This window comes from Mesoplodon densirostris, chromosome 19 (assembly GCF_025265405.1).
Source record: "Mesoplodon densirostris isolate mMesDen1 chromosome 19, mMesDen1 primary haplotype, whole genome shotgun sequence".
NCBI classification, from domain to species: Eukaryota; Metazoa; Chordata; class Mammalia; order Artiodactyla; family Ziphiidae; genus Mesoplodon; species Mesoplodon densirostris.
The window spans coordinates 52,158,390-52,178,641 of NC_082679.1; the positions used below are offsets into that span (position 1 = coordinate 52,158,390).

A 20,252-nucleotide genomic window follows, 5' to 3' on the forward strand; every position below is an offset into this window, starting at 1 on the left:
AGTACAAAAATATTTTTCAAAGGATATCTCAAGGGGATTCTGATATGTGGTATGTTGCATTACAGTTTCAAAACTTGGTTTTCTTATTGTGACTTTTGAGTAGTTTGAGTTAAAATGAGAAGTAATATCACACTGGATCAGAACCAGAGTTTGATCTGGCCATTGTTCTGCCTCGGGCCGTTGCCGTTTTCACAGAATAAGAGTATTTCTTTATGCTGTCACTCAAAAGTTTGGAATGGTTTCTCCATCAAGTGAGTTAGATACTTCTTTCCCTGTGGCCTTTCTGGACCTTATATAGATAAGGCACAGCACTTATCACGTATATTTCAAGATATTTGTGTACATTTTTATCATCCCTCTGAGGTGTGAGCTCCATGCAATCTTAGACCATACCTTTCTTCATCTCTGAAGCCCAATGCTGGACACACAGTGGCATACAATGAATGTTAATTGAATCCACAAATTTTAAAAATGCCCTAAGCACCCTAGTTTCCTTTAGTAACTAATTATATATTCATGAACTCACTGAAATGATCTTTGAAGCTTGTTTCCAACTTGTACCACCTCTTAACAAGTAGTAGAAATTTCCTATCTGTTGGGTAAAATTGTGCTTTCTTTTATTTGTTGTCAAAATATTTCCTTCAAATTTCCTGGAGTTACAACAACAGCATTTAAAAGCAGTGCATTCCCTCCATCATATTGTTTTTTAATGATTGTTTCACGTTTTTAGGAAGGTGATGTCTGGCCCAATTCATCAGCTGAAATCACTGTGTACTTTAACCCTCGGGAAGCCAAACTCTACCAGCAGACTGTTTACTGTGACATTTCAGGTAAAGACTTCTTCTGTGTGGTAAACTCAGGTTACCAAGTGCCTAGAGCATAAAGTGATAAAGTGTATGTGTGTGTGTGTGTGTGAGAGAGAGAGAGAGAGAGAGAGAGAGAGAGAGGGAGAGGGAGAGAGAGAGGGAGAGAGAGGGAGAATGTTCTGGCTATGTGCAGTGTATGATATCAATAGGGGAATGATGGAGTCAAGCTAGGCATGTCACACTTCTTTCTAGTACAGATCAAACTTTGAAGTACATTACAATTGTGGTGTGGTGGGTGGGGATGGGAAACCATGGGTCTGGGTTACCCTTTGATTTTTAGAGCAGTAAGAATATTACTTGACACCAATTCTCACAGTATTGTATCACAATGTTATATTTTGTTCTTTTTATAGTATTTGGCTACTTAATATTTTCCTTTTTAAGTTTTTATCATAATAATGCATGCCAAGTGAGATGGGAAGGCAGCCTGGCAGTGGCCAGAGCCACAAGGAGGGTGTAATAGTAGGGTGACAACCTGATGGCTTCAGGAGGTTGGATACATATAGAGGAGTTAAGCAAAAAAGTAAATATATTGAGGATAACAAGAGCCAGTATTTTTCACTCTTGGAGGGAGGAGATACAAATATGGGAAGGAGGAAGCCTAAGATGAGCCCTTTGGTATTGGAATGGAATTGGAGTTATCACTGTGAACTCAGGGTTGCTAATATGCATGGATATAGAAATAAATATAAATGTAAATATATGTATATGTGTATGTACATACATATGCTTAATTCCTAGCTATGTTCATTGAGATATCATGGAAGCTTTGAGACCCTAATAGCAATGAGCACAGCTAGCACCCAATGCTTGGTTTCTAAATCCCACCCTCCACTCAAAAGGAACCTTGAAGAATTGCTTGATTCTAGAACTGAGGCAGAGAAAGAGCAAGATGAGCCTGGAATATCCTTTTGTGCTGGAAAATAAGGAAATGCTTAAAGAAAGACAGATATGTCAAAATGACACAGAAGCCAGCAAAGAGACTCTCCCTGACCAAATTTGGAACAAGTCGAGAATCAAAATAAATAACGACACTAATAGATTATAATCAATTGAATAAACAGGAATCTATGAATCTACTCAATAAAATTTGCCATTTGGCAATCATAGTAATAACCATTTCTGGTGAAAACCACCAATGGCTTAAAAACTAATAGGTGAAAGGGAGGTGTGGAACAGGCTTTAACATAGTCTCAAAATATTCTCCCTCAAAATACTTACTAATCATAAAGAGAAGAAAATTAACTGGTAGATGTCATCTTAGTTAATACCAACAAATAGAGCAAATCAATGTCGTGTATCACCCGCTAGGATGCAAAGAAAGCACAGCATGTCTTCAATGATATTAGGACCAAAATACCTACCTTGGGTCTAATAACAAGCAAGCATCAGACTAACCCAAATTGAAGGACAAAATGAGATGACCGGCTTGTAACCTTCAAAAAATATCAAAAAATTTAAGAAGAAAAGACTGAACAACTGCTCCAGATTGAAGGAGACCTGGGAGACATGACATCTGGGTGCAACATGTGAGCGTGGATTAGATCCTTTGCTACAAAGGGGATTAGTGGGCAAAGAATGTATAGAAGTTCTTTGCACTACTCTGGAGACTTTGCTGTATTTTTTAAATGTTTCAGAATTTTTTAAAAAGCTGATGCCAGTAAATAAGTAAAGCATGCATATAGTAATATTATGAAGCTAAATAGCAGTCTATTTCTCCAATACTGCTTCCAAGAAGTACTTTTACGTGTTTCTTGTGGTGGTAATTTCCCTTGCTGATTCTATGCTTATATGGCTGTTTGTTAATTTATCAATTTTATATACTACTTTTGAGTCCTCAATATGAAAGATGAAGATTTAGTTCACCTCTGTCTCCTCTTACCCCTTCCTGGGCTTATAGGTTTATAATTTACATGCAATGAAATACACCCTTTTTTGGTGTACAGTTCTGTGAACTTTGGCAAACCTAAACAGTGATGTAACCACTACCAAAAGCAAGTATAGAGTATCTCCATCACCCCATAAAGTTTCCTCATGCCCCTTTACAGGCAATTCTATCCCCCACCTTAGCCCCTGGCAACCCAATTATTTTTATTGTATTTATTTTATTTTATGAGTTTTATTTATAGCCTTAAATAACTTTTATTTATATACTTAAAACTATAGTTTTGGGTCCATCCGCTCTACAGTATCTCTGGATGTATAAAGATATTGGAACCCCTAACCTGCCCACTGCAGTTAACCCTATTTCTCCCTCTTCTGTGAGTTATTCTACTTTGTGTTGTCATGGTTGATAACCACGTTCAAGTCTTCTATTTTGTCTGCATAAATTTTATACGCTGAAGGGTCAAATTGTATTCTGAGATTACATTTTATATTCTGTTGGTTGAGTGTTCTGACCCTTAGTCACTCAAAGAATGTCTTTAAGGTCTGTATCTTGTAGATTCTCTTTCTTTACTGTCCACCACTTTTTCATAACTATACCTTGTTTTAGCTTACTTCATAATTGACTTGACTCTTTTGTACAGCTTTTGGTATTTTTCCCCCCTGTGGTTTCTAATTCCTCATTTCTTTATTCCTATCTAATTTCAGAATTAATGCTCTTCTCCTTGAAGACATTTCCTCAGAGCCCACTAGCTTTTTTTTTTTTTTTTTTTTTTTTTGCGGTATGCGGGCCTCTCACTGTTGTGGCCTCCCCCGTTGCGGAGCACAGGCTCCGGACGCGCAGGCTCAGCGGCCATGGCTCACGGGCTCAGCCGCTCCGCGGCATATGGGATCCTCCCAGACCGGGGCACGAACCCGTATCCCCTGCATCAGCAGGCGGACTCTCAACCACTTGCGCCACCAGGGAGGCCCCCCACTAGCTTTTTATTCTAGTTTAGATCAGTTACCTCCTGCACAGTTTTTATCCAGGAATTTTTCTTTAATTTCCATGTGTGTTCCATTATATCTTTTGACTCTCACTTTGCTCAAGTAACTTCCTCAGAAAAAATGTATCTAGGTGGGAAACTTTGACCCTTGCATGCAAGAAAATGTCTTGTTCTGCCTCCATACCAACTTGAGAGTTTAGCTGACTGTAGAATTCTAGGTTCAAAATAATTTCTCCTCAGAACTTCGAAGCCATAGTGCCAACTTTATTGTAAAAATCCAGAAGTTTGAAGGCCACCCAGTTCTTCTTCCTTTATAGGTGGCCTGGTATTTCTCTCTCATATTTTCTAGGGTTTTTGTTTTTGTCCTTTTTTTGTACTTGGGGTCTGAAAGGTCATGAAGCTGTGTCCAAGAGTGAGTTTTTCTAGTTGGTTTTCTTCAGCTTTCTATGGGCCATTTGAGTCTGGTTACTCATGTGTCCCTTCCAGCTCTGGGAACATTTTTTTTTTACATACTTTCCTCCTTTTTCTTTCTTTTTTTTTTTTCTTTTCATTTTATTCTTCTGGAAATCTTAACATTCCAAAGTTAGACCTACAGGATTGATTATCTGTTGTCAAACAACAAGATTTTAATCCTCAAACATGAATAATAAATAATATTAAATGCCATTTAAAGCAATTAAATAAGGATGCCCAGAGAAATACTGACATTTATTAGTCAGAAAAATCCAGGGTAGCAGGTATGCATTCATAGGGTTACTTCCAGTGTCTTCTGGTCTGTGGTTATCTGTTTGTATATAAGAATAAGAAAATGGGTTTAATTTTCAGGGTAGCTAGTGCTACTTATTTCTGTTGTTTAATGTGTAGGTCTCCCAGGAATATAACTGTGTTGATTTTAAACTTGGGGGGAGGGTAATAAGAGTACACAATCATTAGTATCTCCAAGTGCAAAAATTCCACTATTCTGCAATATCTTGTTTTCATTCCATATCTATGGACTGTTTTCAGTCCATATATATGCAGTTACTTTTCTCTTTGTGTAAAGGGGTCAGGCAGTCTACAGGGGGCTGCTTAACCCAAGACTCTGCCACCCTCCACCCACCCCAGGTGTGTATCCCTTCCTGATGATATTTCCTGCACCTTCCCTGGCTGTAACCATCACCTTGACTTTTATGATAGTTATTTTCTTGTTTTCATATATAATTTTGCCACCTATGTATTCATCCCTAAGCAAAATAGTGTAGTTTTACCTGTTTTAAAAATTTATATGTTGAAATCATACTCTGTGTCTTAAGCTGTTAGCACTAGGAAGATAAAGCCATTCAATAAATACTGATTAAGTGAATGAGCAAATAAATGAAAAAAATGAATGAGTGAATGAATCCTAGTTTGATCTGCTCTCTCCCTTGCCCATGGGTGCTAGATTCTCAAGATGGCCCTAGAATGAATGAAGAATGGACTAGGAGTTTCTGGATTGACAGGTCTGTTTTCACACTTCAGACCAGCATCATCTACCCCGGACTTCTTCTTTTTTTTTTTTTTTTTTAATAAATTTATTTATTTTATTTATATTTATTTTTGGCTGTGTTGGGTCTTCTTCGTTGCTGTGTGCGGGCTTTCTCTAGCTGAGGTGAGCGGGGGCTACTCTTCGTTGCTGTGCACAGGCTTCTCATTGCGGTGGCTTCTCTTGTTGCGGAGCACAGGCTCTAGGCGTGCGGGCTTCAGTAGTTGTGGTACATGGGCTCAGTAGTTGTGGCTCGCAGGCTCTAGAGCGCAGCCTCAGTAGTTGTGGTGCATGGGCTTAATTGCTCCATGGCATGTGGGATTTTCCTGGACCAGGGCTCAAACCTGTGTCCCCTGCACTGGCAGGGAGATTCTTAACCACTGTGCCACCAGGGAAGCCCCTTCCCCAGACTTCTTAATGGATCTGGAGGAAATGTTGGTATATCAGTGTTCAGACATAGGCTGGAAATGGTCCAGTGGCCCCCACATCACAGGTGCTGGGACCTCCCTCCCAACAATGGCTCCCCTGGGATGGCCATATTCCAGGGGGCTGGCTGCTCTCCAGGAGGTTCCCAAACATTACATAACTAATTGCATTTATCTATTGTTTCCTTTGCAATTCTGAATTCTGCCACAGAATTCACATCCTGGGTAAACTGATAGTGGTTTATTAAAAGATACGATTGCCAGGGAAGGGTTTTGTTTACAAAGTAATTCCATATTGTCTTCCCTGTAAATTCTGTGCAATTCTGTGTCTTTTCAAGGGCTTACTATTATCTTCAAAGGTTGGTAAAACCTCCTGGTTTTAGGCCATTAAGAAATACTTCTTAGGCAAATAGAAAAGCTCCTTCCCTCATTTTGTTTTGCTTTGCTTTTGTTTTCCTATATGCTTTGAGCATATAAAAGCAAATACATACAGATATTCTTTTCCTCATACCTTTTTACATAAATGACAGCATACTTTACACAGTAGTTCTAACACTGCTTTTTAAATATTTCTTAGAGATTATTCCAAAACGCTAAATAAAAAGGGGCCGGGCTTCCCTGGTGGCGCAGTGGTTGAGAGTCCGCCTGCCGATGCAGGGGACACGGGTTCGTGCCCCGGTCCAGGAGGATCCCACATGCCGTGGAGCGGCTAGGCCCGTGAGCCATGGCCGCTGAGCCTGCTCATCCGGAGCCTGTGCTCCACAGCGGGAGAGGCCACAGCAGTGAGAGGCCCGTGTTCCGCAAAATAAAAAAAAAGGGGGCCACTCTTTTTCATGGTTGTATAGGAATTCTTTGTATTTACATACCACAATTTGACTTCTTACCTTTTGTCACTGAGAAATAGAACACAGATTCAGAAATATACATAACGTGTGCTATGGTAGGCAGAGTAATTGCCTCCCCAGGATGCCTATGTCCCCAGCATCTGTGGATATGTTACTGTGGATATGTTACATTGCATGGCAAAGGGGAATTAGGGCAGAAAATGGAATTTAGGTTACTAATGAGCTTACCTTAAGATAAGGACAATGTCCTGGGTGGCTCAATAATAATCACAAGGGTCCTTAAATGTTCAAGAGGGAGGCAGAAGGATCAGTCTCAGTGTCGGAATGATGCCCTATGAGAAAGACTCTACCAGCCATTTCTGGCTTTGAAGCTAGAGGGCCAAAGAATTCAAGCAGCCTCTAGGAAAGGAAAAGGTAAGAAAATGGATTTTCTCCTAGACCATCCAGAAAGGAACGCAGCCCTGCCAACACCTTGATTTTAGCCCAGTGAGACCCATTTTGTACTTGGACCTCTAGAACTTTTAAGACAGTAAGTTTGTATATTAAGCCACTACATTTGTGATAATTTGTTCTAGCAGCAATAGGGAACTAATACACACACATGTACAGTATAACAAATAATTATAGGCAAGCATGATATAATTGCCACCAAGATCAATAATAGAATATTTCCAGCCTCAATAAGCCCCCCTGTGTATTCCTTCCCAATCACACTCCCTTCACCCCAACCTCTCCCTGAGATAATCACCATTCTGTCCTTCATGATTATTATCTCCTTGCTTTCATTTATAGTTTATACTCCCATGTGTGTATAACTAAACATTACAGTTTAGTACCACCTGCCTTTGGAATGTACATAACTGGAATCAATCTGCATGTCTCATCCATGTTGTTGCTTGTAGCTCTAGTTGCATTTCATTTCATTGTTGTATAGTGTTCCATTGTGTGAATGTATGTTCAGAGACAGGAAGTAGCAGGGAAGGCCAGTGTCATTGGTTTTGGGGAGGCCACTTGGGATTCATGAAATTTAACCCACATCTCCAACTACAACCTTTTCTTCTTTTGAAAGCTTTTATATCTAGGCACCATGAGTACAGAGATGCACAGAAACACAGTTCCTGCCCTCAGAAAGGCATAGAATTGAGTGGGGGGAAAGTGACACATAAATCAAAAGTTATGTAATGCCATACAGTGAATGAATGATAATAGTTGAAAAGAATACAGGACACACAGCTCAGTCTTGAAATATATGTTAGTCAAGTGAAAAAAAGGAGGGGCTGGGCATGAGAAGCAGGGAAACACTTGTGAAAACACATAGAGAAACACTATGTAAAAATATACCATGAGCATGAAATGACAAATAACTGCAAGTTCCTGAGGTGTGAAACAGAGAGAGACAGAGAAACTTGGGAGGGGACAGGCGGGGGCAGGAAATGAAGCTGGAGGCTGGTGTAGTAGGTGGGAACCAGTTCTTGGAGGGCTGCCCTTGACTGCCCGACTAAGAACCTTGGACTTCATCCAGAGTGAGTAAGGAATCACTGAAGGGCTCTAAGCAGGGGAGTGATCTGCTCAGACATGAATATGGCAAATACAACATCATTAAAATCTTTTCAGTTAATCTGAAACTGAATTTTTTTCTTCATTTAAAATTTTCATATTTTCTTAGAAGTAGATAAACCTGTATGTTAGATATTTATAAAAACTTGCTGATAGTTTGATCTAGGTCTCAAAACTGCTCTTTCATGTATCTTGACTTGTCAACGGAATGTGTAAATACCTAATTTAATCATGAAGATTGCCTTTAAAAAAAAAAAAACTCAAAGGGAAACTACACATATTTGGTTTGGATCACCATATGGGAACTTCAAAGGAAGTAACACTTTCTGATTTTAATTGTGAAATATATTGCTAGATAACCTCGTTAATGGGTGCTTCAGAGTCAAATGCAGAAAAGCAGCATGTTGGAAATGACTCCAGACATACCCGCTTCCTTTAAAGACCCAATTAAGATGAACCTTATTGTCCATTTTCATTCTGTGCATCATAAGAGAAACATCTGAATTTTTAGCACAATTTGAGGCTTTTGATTTTATCCTTAATCTTAAGGCTTATCCTTTAGGCTTAATTTTTAATCCTAATTAAACTAAAGAATGGAGATTTAGGAAAGGAAAAGCTAAATCACCCCAATCATTAAAAACATTTTTGGATTTTCAGAGTAATAAGTGAGTAATACTCTACATATTTGTAAGCTGTCCTTCTCAAAACTCATCAGATTGCAACCTGATAATATAAAGTATCTTAGTCCTATGAATGAGAAATTATTTTCTTGATCAACTACTTTAGATTACATTTACTTTAAATTACATTTTCAGTTATCAAATATTTCAAACATAAAGAAAAATACAGGGAATTATATACCAATGTCTTTTATACATACCCCAATTTAGGAAAACTTGAACAAATAGAAACGCCCATGTTTTTGGTCAGGAAAATCAACATTATAAATAGGTCAGTTCTCCCTGTAAATGCAATGTTATCCCAATGGTAATATCAGTAAGGTTGTTTTTTTAAATTGGGTTGATTCTAAAATTCTTATGGAAGAAATAAATGAAGTAGGGTTGCCTAGAAAATTCAACAAGAATAATGTGGGAGGACTAGCTCCACCATATATTAAAACATTAAAACTTATAGTAAAATATAGTTGTATGTATGGTTTATGAACATGAAGAGAGAGTAGCCATCAAATAAATATTTATTTTTCTTTTCAACCATACCATCAGCAGCAGCAGCAACAGCAGCATGTCCTAATCCCCTAAATCCTACCCTCCCCCAAATCCTTATTTCCCAGTGTCCTCTGTGAGCAAAATAAAAGCCCTAATTTGCTTAAGTCACTTTGTTCTATTTATCTTTTGATGCATAACAAACCATCCTTAATTTAGTGGCTTCAAACAACTAGCAATCACTTATTTTGCACACAGATCTGTGATTCAGGATTCAGCAAGGACAGCTCTCTTTGCTCCACATGAAGACAGCTGGACACGCTTGAAGGTAGAAGCTGATTTCATTTTTTAGCTCATCCACCTATATATCTGGCACTTGATCCTGGCTGTTGGCAGGGACCTCACCAGGTTCTGTTTGCTGGAACCTATCAGTGGCCTCTCCACGTGGCTGCTTGCTTCCTCGTAGCATGAACAATGGACTGAATTGTTGAGATGAGAAATCTACTGCAGTCTAATTTTAATTTCTTTAGGTTATCTGTCTTTCTGTCAGATTGATATTAAGAATTACTTTATGCTTTGGTGTTCTGCAGTTTCACTGAGATGGATTTGCCTTTATCCTACTTGATATGCTTCTTTAATTTAAGAACCTTTCATCAATTCTGGAAAATTCTCAGCAATTATCTCTTCAGTGTTGTTTTCATCTCATTATCTCAGTTTTTTCCTTCTGTAAATTCTTTTAGATATATGTCTTTCCCATGGAATTGCAGAGTCTTTTAACTTCTCCTTTATATATATATATTTTTTAAATTATTCTTTATTTTTTATTTATTTTTTGCTTTATAACAAATTTAATCAGTTATACATATACATATGTTCCCATATCCCCTCCCTTTTGCGTCTCCCTCCCACCCTCCCTATCCCACCCCTCCAGGCGGTCACAAAGCACCGAGCTGATCTCCCTGTGCTATGCGGCTGCTTCCCACTAGCTATCTACCTTACGTTTGGTAGTGTATATATATATATATCTCCTTTATATTTTTGATTTCTTCGTCTCTGTATGATACATTCTGGCTTTTTTCCCCAAGATCTTTCTTCTAGTTGACTAATTGTTTCTTCAGCTATTTCTACTCTGGTGCATTTATCTATTCAGTTTTTATTTCATCAACTTGATTTTTCAGTTTTAGAAGTTCTATTTGGTTTTAATACTTTCATTTTTGTCTCATTCAAATGGTTTCTCTTTCTTCATTTACCTCTTTAAAGATTTGGAGAATGCTATGTTAGAGTTTATTTAAGACTTTTCTATTATCTCAAACTCTTGAGGTACTAATTTGCATGTTTTCAGTAACCACTGATTTTCCTCATATTGAGTTGATTCTTCAGATGGCTTGAAATGTTTGTGTTGTTAGCTCATCTTTAGCATGTGCTGTGGAATGAATGTTTGTGTCCCTGCCCCCTTGCCCCAAAATTCATATTTTGAAACATAATACTCAATGTGATGGTATTTGGAGGTGGAAAACTTTGGAGGTGATTAGGTAGAGGTCAGAGCCTTCATGAATGTGGTTAGTGCCCTTTATAAAAGAGACCCCGGAAAGTTCCATTGCCCGTTCTTCCATGTGAGTGAGAAGACAGCATCTGTGAAGCAGGAAGAGGGCTCTCACCAGACATTGAATCTGCCAGCACCTTGATCTTGGACTTCCCGTCCTCCAGAACTGTGAGAAATAAATGTTTGTTGTTTAAGCCACCCAGTCTGTGGTATTTTATTACAGCAACCCAAACAGACTAAGACAGTATGGGTACTGGATCATGGAGGTGTTCCTTCAGAACAATTTTTTATTTCTTCAAGACTTTACAACTTTTATTTTCACACCTTCTGATTCTTTCACCTATAATGTAATATAAATTTGGATCCCATACCTATACATGGGACTTTGATTTCTCATAGGAGCCTTTTTCCCCTATTCAGATCACAAGGTAGAGGACAAGCTTCATCACTGCTCCCTTAGACCAATAGGTAGAATTTTTCTAGTTTCCTTTTTGGAAAGAGGCATCCTTTCCAGGGTCCTAGATTTATGCAGGGATCTAAGTTCAGTTCCACATTCGCAGATAGGAACAAAGCCATATGCCCTATTTCTGTGAGAGTGTTTAAACTGAAGCCATTAGACCATAAGGCTGTATGTACTTTAAAAATCTCTGAGTTCCCTTTTTATTTCTAGCACCTGGTATTTTCCTTTCTTTCTTTTGGGCTTCGATAAGTATTAAAACTATATGTTTGTCATACTTTTAATAATTTTTTTTGTATTTGAAGTGGAAGGATGTGCTGAGTCAGCTTACCCTGCCCTGTTGTCAGAAGTTAATGTAGTTAACAGTGTTCATATCTTTCTTGAGGTAATATCCTTAGAGAATCTGCGTAGAGTCACTCTGGCTGCTCATTAAAAATGTAGGTTCTTGGGTTTCATCTCTGTTTTTTGAATTAAAATCTGTGGAGATAGTGCTAAAGAATATTTTAACAAGGACTGAAAATTAAGTGTGTAACAAGGTTGCAGGTTACAAGATTTATATAGAGAGAAATCAATTGTGTTTCTAGACAATGAACAATGGAAATTGAATTTTTAAAAAGCAATATTACTTATAATACAATAGCATTAAGAAATATGAACTACTTAAAGATAAATATGACAAAAGATGTGGAAGACCTGTACACTGAAGACTATAAAACATTGCTGAGAGAAATTAAAAACCTAAATAAATGGAGAACTGTACCTTGTTAATAGGTGGGTAAATTAAGTATTAAGATGTCATTTTCCCCCAAAATTCATCTATAGATTCAGTGCAATTCAAATAAAAATCCAAACAGCTTTTTCTTGGTAGAAATTGACAAGCTCATTCTAAAATTCCTATGGAAATGCAAAGAATTTAGAATAACAACTTTGGAATAGAAGAATAAAATTGGAAGACTACTATGACCTGATTTCAAGACAACTTTAAGCTACGGTAATCAAGATAATCCAGCATAATATCCCCAACTAAAAATTCTTAACTTAATCACATCTTTTGTCATATAATATTCACCTTTTTTGCCATATCAAATAATACTTATAGGTTACAGGAATTAGGACATGGATATCTTTGTGGGCCATTATTCAGCCTACCACAGATCCTATGTGGATGCCCAGTTGTTTTAGCTCTTTATACTGTGTGGTCCACTTTTCCATACTGATTTTCAACACCTGCTCTGTCAAAAGTCAAATTTGCATATGTGTGCATTTATTCTGAGTTCTGTATTCTGTTTCCTTAGTCACTTTGCACTTTCTGCCCCAATACCACACTATGTTAATTACAGTAGATTTACAACAGACTTTAATATATGAAAGGGCAAGTCCCCTCAATTTATTTTTCTTTAGTAACGTCTTGGTTGTTACTGGCCCTTTGATTTTACACTTAAATTTTATAATGAACCATCAAATTCCTCCAAATTTTACCTGCTGGCATTTTGTTTAGTAGAGCATTAAAATTATATAGATCAGTTGGAGGAAAATTGACAATTTTATAATATTGAGTCTCCCATTTCAAGAACATAACCTAGTTCTCCATTTATTTAGATCTTTCCTAATATCTTTCAGTAAAGTCTTACAATTTGTTCCTTGAAAGTCTTAAGTATATTTTGTTAGATTTATTTCTAGGTACTTTATATTGTTGTTGCTATTGTAAAATTAATATCTTGAAAATTAATTTTTTGACTCTTGCTGTGTATAGAAATGCAGTTGACTTTGGTATTTGATTTGGTGACCATCATTCTTTATCTTATTAATTAAAAAAATATTTATAGGTTCTTTAGGATTTTTCAGGTTGGTAGTGATAAAATCTGTGAATTATGACCATTTGTTCTTCCTATTTATACATCCCCCCCCTTTTTCTTGTCTTACTGCACAGGAATGGAGCTCAAGTATCATATTGAACATCTAATATATAAATGTTAGATGGCAAATTTTTGAAAGCCCATGGTTACATTTTCTGGTATTTAATGCAATATAATCTATTGCATTCACAGATTTTAGGGCTGTGAAAGGGGTTCTATAATACATCTCCCTGCTTCTCATGTGTGAAACCAGGACACTGTAATCATAGATGAGAAGCTTCCCTATTTTAAAAACATTTTAATATTTTGCTCTTCTAATAAGGAATCTGATCTTAGAGCTTACTAGTTCTTTCAAGCTTGTTCATCTTGCTGCCTTTTGCCAAAATCCCTGCTTAAAAAATCTTGTGGAAACTTAGCATTTGTAATGTAACACTAAAATATAGACTAACTCTTACAAACACAAGCCTGGGTATTACTTTACTCCTATTCTGTCCTGGGTTAGGGAAATGGCTAGCTACAAATAAGGAAGTTTCCTTTGAAGTAATTAATAAGTCCCAAAGAAACATTGGCTCACTGCTTTTGTACAACACATCTCCTTTTCTCTTTTTTTTTTTTAATTAAGAAAGGCAGTCAAGATAACAGATTGGGAAAGCTTTAAGCCTGACAGTTATAAATAGTCTTGCAGTTTATTCCACAATGTATTTGCAGTTCTCTTTCTTTGCCGTTCTGAAAGTTGGATCTCTGTCAAAATACTTTTCTCTTGACCAAGGAATACAAATCATTGCCTTCAAAACAGGTTTGAAGATTAAAACTCTAAAATAATGGAGTAGGGTGATAAGGTTTGGGCTCTCTGAGAATTTTACTGATGCTCTAGAGTGTTGTCAAACCAACACTGATCTTTAGAGGAACTTTAGAGGAACTTCTTTTCCAGGGATCACATGGATTGGGAGAACCCTTTGAATAAATGAGCTGTTCCAAATATTGCTAAGATTGCTCTTGTTTCTTGTAATCAAAGCAATACTTGCCTAATGACCACTGTGTTGCCAAGCACTAGAGGGGACCCAGAGACAAGTATTCTTGTCTTTAAAAGGACAGTCATGGAGAGGAAGCATTAAAGATACAGACACTGAATAACAATAGAAGACAGTGGAACATAAAATGTCACAAGGCAGGGCTTCCCTGGTGGCGCAGTGGTTGAGAGTCCGCCTGCTGATGCAGGGGACACGGGTTCGTGCCCCGGCCCGGGAGGATCCCACGTGCCACGGAGCGGCTGGGCCTGTGAGCCATGGCTGCTGGGCCTGCGCGTCCGGAGCCTGTGCTCCGCAATGGGAGAGGCCACAACAGTGAGAGGCCCACATACAGCAAAAAAAAAAAAAAAAAAAAAAAGTCACAAGGCATTATTATGATAATAAATTAATATTATTAATAACAACCAATAATATCACTTGGTTGTTCAAAGTGTATTTGCTCTAATACTGAAAATTACATCTAACAGAGCATCAAAATAATTTTGAATGTCCAAAATGTTACACACAGAGCAAATACATAATTTTCCCCTAAATAACTTGAAACTTTAGTGGTGCAAATTTAAGGAAAACCTATTAAATTATCAAATATTTTCGAGTGTTGATTTTTGAGGGAGAACATGGAAAGACAGAAACCATTAAAACTGTTGATGTTTTTGTGTAAATTAGTACAACCATTCTAAAGGACAATATGGCCATAGCTGTCAAACTGTCAAATGTGTATCCTTTTGTTCTGGCATTCTACTTCCTATAGTGGTGGGCTGGGTAATTTAACTCCCTTTCTCTCTCTCTCTCTCTCTCTCTCTCTCCCCCTCGCATACACAAACACACACACACACAGAGCAAATAAAAGAATAAAAGAACGAGACAAAATATATTTTTTAAACTTGTTAGAAAGCAAAAGAGAGCTGCCAGGACAGTGAAGAATTTGGGGGCCAAGATCCAGGAGAAGAAAGAAACCTAAACAATCAGATTTGGGGGGCCTCTTTATCCTTAGTGACACTGACTTTTGGGGAGATACTGCAGAGACTGAAAAATTAAGCAGAGTTAAGGAAGAAAACATAAGAGTTCATGGGATACCCAAGGAGAAAGGGCCCTAGAAATCCCCCATGCTTGAGGGTGGGACCCAGTAAAGTGGGGACTAGAAATAAGACTAAAAGTAAGTCCTTATAAGAACTAGAGCTCAGCTTTGGATCATTTTTCAAGCATAGATTTGATTAAGACAGTTCTCCACTGGGGTTCCAAAAGTATTTGATCCCTAATGTTCTAAGGTATCTCTTATATATGAGAAATTAACTTCTCTTCTATATGTAGGATAGTACTAGCTACACACCCTTCTTGGGAGAATTGAGAAAATAGTCACTCCAGTGATTTGCTGCAGGGCTTAATTCCTTCACAGAATCTTACTGCCAGTGGTTAGATTAGGTTATCTGGGATCACTAATATCCCCTAGTCACCAGCCAGAACCTGGAAGCAGATAACATCTTAGTGTTTCAAATTAAATCTACAGTTTTTTATATACACTGATCAGCACTCAATCAGAAATAACCAAGTATATGAGGAGGTAACACAGTCTGATAGAACACCAAGATAAACAATAGGAACAAACCCATAGAGAGCCAGGTGATAGAATTTCCAGACACAGATTTTTTTAAATGTTCTTACTAAAGATAATATTGAGCAGAGACCTGGAAACTACAAAAAAATCCAATAGGAAGTCTAGCATGGAAAAGTTATGATGACAAATTAAGAACTCAGTAGATGAATTTAATAGCCTGTTAGGTATGCCTAGAGGTAGATTTTGTAAACTGGAAATTAGATAAATCAAAGAAAATAGCCACACTAAAGCATATAGGGACAAAAAACAGAAAAGAACATAAGAACTAAGTGGAATGTGGTAAAAAGCTCATATATATGTGTGTGTGTGTGTGTATATACACACACACACACACATATATATATATATATAAATGGGAAAATTGAGCATAAGCAATATTTGAAGAAATAATGACTAAAAAAATTTCCAAATTTAATGAAATACATCATCCACAGATTCAAAAAGTGCAATAAACCCCAAGAAGGATAAATGCAAACCACACTTGGGAACATTATAGTAAAACTGCTGAAAAACAAAGACAAAAGGAAAATCTTAACGCAGTCAGAGGAAAAGACGTATTATCTCAAATGAGCGATAAGACTATAAACTGAGCTCTCAACAGAAATGGTGGAAGACAAGAAACAATAGAATGGTATCTTCAAAGTGCTTAAAGAAAACATAGGAAAATTGATCATAAATGTATTAAAGGATATTAGTTACATTGTAATTTGTTGTAATGAAAATTTGGAAGCCACTTAAATATCCAATAAGAAGGACTGGTTAAAAATATTTACTACATCTTTAGGTGATGATACGTAAAAATGTTCCAGATGTATTGTTAAGTGAAAAAAAGCAGGCTAAATATAATTTATAGCATATGCTCTCATTTACATTAACAATTCTTAAATATGATTAAATGTGGAAGGATTGGCACCAAAATGCTAACAGTAGTTATCTTTGGGTGGAGGAATTATGATAAAACTTCTACTTTCCTTTTAATATTTTTATAATGATCATGTATTATCAGATGCAGATACATACCCCATTTTAAAAGGGAAACAAAAGCAGTCAGTACTTTAAAGGCTTGTGCTCTGTATTGACCCTGGGTGCATTGTGGCTGTGTAGTAAAGGATACTGTTTAGTGGATTCCATTTCCTCTGTATGAAAGAAGCTGCAAAGTGAGGGTCAGGTAAGACTCCTAGACTCAGATCCCTTAATGCCCTGGCTCTTCCTAAATCTAGGAAAGATCAGTGTGAACAAGGTCTCTTGGAGCCCCGTGGCAGCGCTCATCTTATGTCATTCTTCTCTGATTTAGAGAAATTATTTTCCTTTATAAAAAACTTAAGGATACAGTTAAGATTGGGTTAAATTTTTTAAATTGTTTTTTCCTGCTAAAATGTCAGCCTAGATTGCAATATAAGCTTTCCCCTAAAGTTGAGAAACTAACCAGTATTCTTGTTTCTTAAAGGTAAGCTAAATCTTCAGCATTGGTTAAATTACACTCCCTCAGTCCATTGTAGGGAGTTGTTGCAATAATCTTGACTGCTTACATTAATAAGAGGTTGTGGGTAATCTGGGGTAATAAAGCGTCACTGAGGGTAATAAAGTCTGAATTGTTTTTATAGGCCGAGAGATCCGTCTGCCCCTCCGAATCAAAGGGGAAGGAATGGGACCAAAGATTCACTTCAACTTTGAGTTGCTGGATATTGGAAAAGTTTTTGTTGGATCTGTACATTGTTATGAGGTAAGCACTAGAATTGTTCATTGAGACTCAAAAGTACTTGGCTTTTTTTGTTTTATGTGTGTGTTTTTATTGATAGAAAATTTGTGACATCACATTTTTTCCATGACTCACACCTATTCAGACCCCAAATGATGGAACTCCTCCTCCTCCCTCCCAGCCTTATTGAGGGAAGCAACTTTTTCCATCCTTTTCAGCCTCTCTAGCTTTATAAAAAGCATCAAAGTCGTAAGTTAATTGGTTTTATCATCATCATTTTGTAAATTGCAAAGGGGGACACCATAAATACATCTCCCCATCTATTTAATGCTTGTTCTCTGACAACATAAATCCTACAGGTCAGAGGATAGAGAACCTTTTACATTTTCCAGAATGTCCTAATGAGGATAGCTGTTTTCACACTTCAGAAGTTTCCTAATTTAAAATTTTAATTAATTTTCTCTGATTTAAAAACCAATCATCCTGATTTCTGGAAGAGATCTCCCTGCTTTGTCTTTCCAGTTAAATAGAAAATGATTTTTTACATGATGTACCCATGGGTTCATGAGGATCAAAGTTACTTCAGTGTCACTTCATCACTAAATTCATATCCAGGACACTTGTTTACACTATATCAAACTATAACCATTGAAAGTTTATTGTAGAAAGATTCCTAAATTGTAAGTGTTTATATTTCTATAGAGGTAACAATAAAAGCATTTATTTAATGAGTGACAAATAGGTGTCAAGTTCCATGCCTTATTATGTGTGCATGCCTACGTATGTGTGTGTGATTTCTAACTCTTACAGAACCATGAGTGGTGGGTTTTACTGTACCTGTTTTTACACATGAGAAATATGAGGCACATAGTGGTTAATTCAGTCAACATCCTCACCCTTCATGTATGTTGAGCACATATGCATTAGTTCACTTGGTCCTCACAAAAACCCTATGAAGAAGGCACAGTGACTATCCCCATTTTATAGCTGAGGAAGCTGGGGCTTAGAGAAGTTTTACTAGTTAAGGTAACGCTACATACTGTAACAAACAAATACAATAATATATCTACTTTGTTCCTAACGTAAAGTCCCAGACAAGCTTGGTCATCCGCAGATCCTCCCGTAGAGGATCAAGAACTCAGCCTCATTCTTTTTTTCTTTTTTTTTTTTTTCTTTTTTTTTTTTTTTTTTCTTTTTGCGGTATGCGGGCCTCTCACTGCTGTGGCCTCTCCCGTTGCGGAGCACAGGCTCCGGACGCGCAGGCCCAGCGGCCATGGCTCACGGGCCCAGCCGCTCCGCGGCATATGGGATCCTCCCAGACCGGGGCACGAACCCGTATCCCCTGCATCGGCAGGCGGACTCTCAACCACTGCGCCACCAGGGAGGCCCAAGCCTCATTCTATCTCATGGCTCTCCCACCCCTAACATCTGAGTTGCAAGATTGTAGTCTCACATGTATCACACTGGCAGTAGGAGAAAGGCATGGAGGGATGCACATGAGAGGTTTTTATAGGAGGTAGTAATGGAGGTGGCATGTATTGCTTTTGTTCATATCCTATTAGGGTCTGTAACTGCAAGGCTGGCTGGGAAATGTAGTCTAGCTATAGGCACAGGAGGAAGAGGATATGGGTTAAGTGAATGGCCAACCTGACTCTGCCACATTTGTTAAGTAACTTGGCAAGGTCACACAGCCTGTAAATGTGAGTGAGCCCCGGGGTACTAGGGCCCTACATTGTGTGGGAAGAGAAAGCCCTTTGCTGGCTTTTCAATCCCTTGGGCTCTCATTATGGGCAAATCTGGTCTACAACCAATTCAGCTCAGCCTAAGCATGGGAGGTAAGTGCCCAATTGATGCTGAGAGCTTCCTGCAGTGTCATTTGTCCTCACATTCATTAGACTTAATGATGGGCCAGATGGGATGATTTAAAGGTAAATAGAGATGTTAATGTCATGGAATATACATAAGATGAGATGGAATATATGTAAGAGCATAACTTAAATGAAGTAATCACTCACATGACTAACATAAAGTGAAAAGTGGCACAGCTACTATGTTGCATTGTCCTGTATTGCATTCTGAAAAAATGGTCACTTAGGGAGGGAAAAAAAGGTATAAGAGTTCTTATTAAATTAAATTGTTCTTATTAAATTGATATTCTGCCTGTACTTTATCCAGTGCAAATTTCCCTCACACCTTACAGACTGTGTCTTATGGATGCCACATTGGAAAAGAACCTTTAGCTCTGATGCAGAATTGTTATTGAGTTCAAGCTCGCTCTGCTGGCTACACAACAAGGCAATAAATTGGGAGACAAGGTGTTGAGGCAAGGAATAGTGACTTTATTCAGAAAGCCGATAGACTGAGAGGATGGCAGACTAGTGTCTGCAAAAAAAATCTTATTGGGGTCTGGATGCCAGTTTCTTTTATAGAGCAGAGAAGGGGAGGAGGGGAGGAAGTTAAGTAAAAACGCCATTCGTTTTGCAAAATATCTCTGGGCTTGGCCAGTATCGGGGAGGGGATGTGTTAATTTCCTCTTTTCTGCAGCCATCCACAGGTGGGCAGGGTCAGATTTTCTCCCTGTGAGCTGAACAAAGGCACTTTAGTTTAACATTCAGGCAGAGGGGCAGGGTGCCCTGAGGCAAGCCATTATGTATGATTATAATAACAAAAGCAATGAAAAGCAAAGGTTAAATAAAAGAAACGGATCCAACATGGAGTCAGATTTTGCTCTTCCCTGTTACAAAATGGATAGGATTTCTCTGAATGTAATAATAATTTCTTACATATTTTAACAGAAGTGTGCTTGGGACCATCACTTCCCACCCTC

General features: G+C 37.8%; 1 protein-coding gene across 1 annotated transcript in view; it reads left to right on the top strand.

Annotated features, from left to right (window-relative positions):
* HYDIN (HYDIN axonemal central pair apparatus protein) overlaps positions 1-20,252 on the top strand; it is a 445,256-nt gene that overhangs the window by 169,854 nt on the left and 255,150 nt on the right. The window contains exons 11-12 of the mRNA XM_060083501.1: positions 731-830; positions 17,331-17,449. Coding sequence (XP_059939484.1) covers positions 731-830; positions 17,331-17,449 — 219 coding nt within the window. The remainder of the gene's footprint in view (positions 1-730; positions 831-17,330; positions 17,450-20,252) is intronic.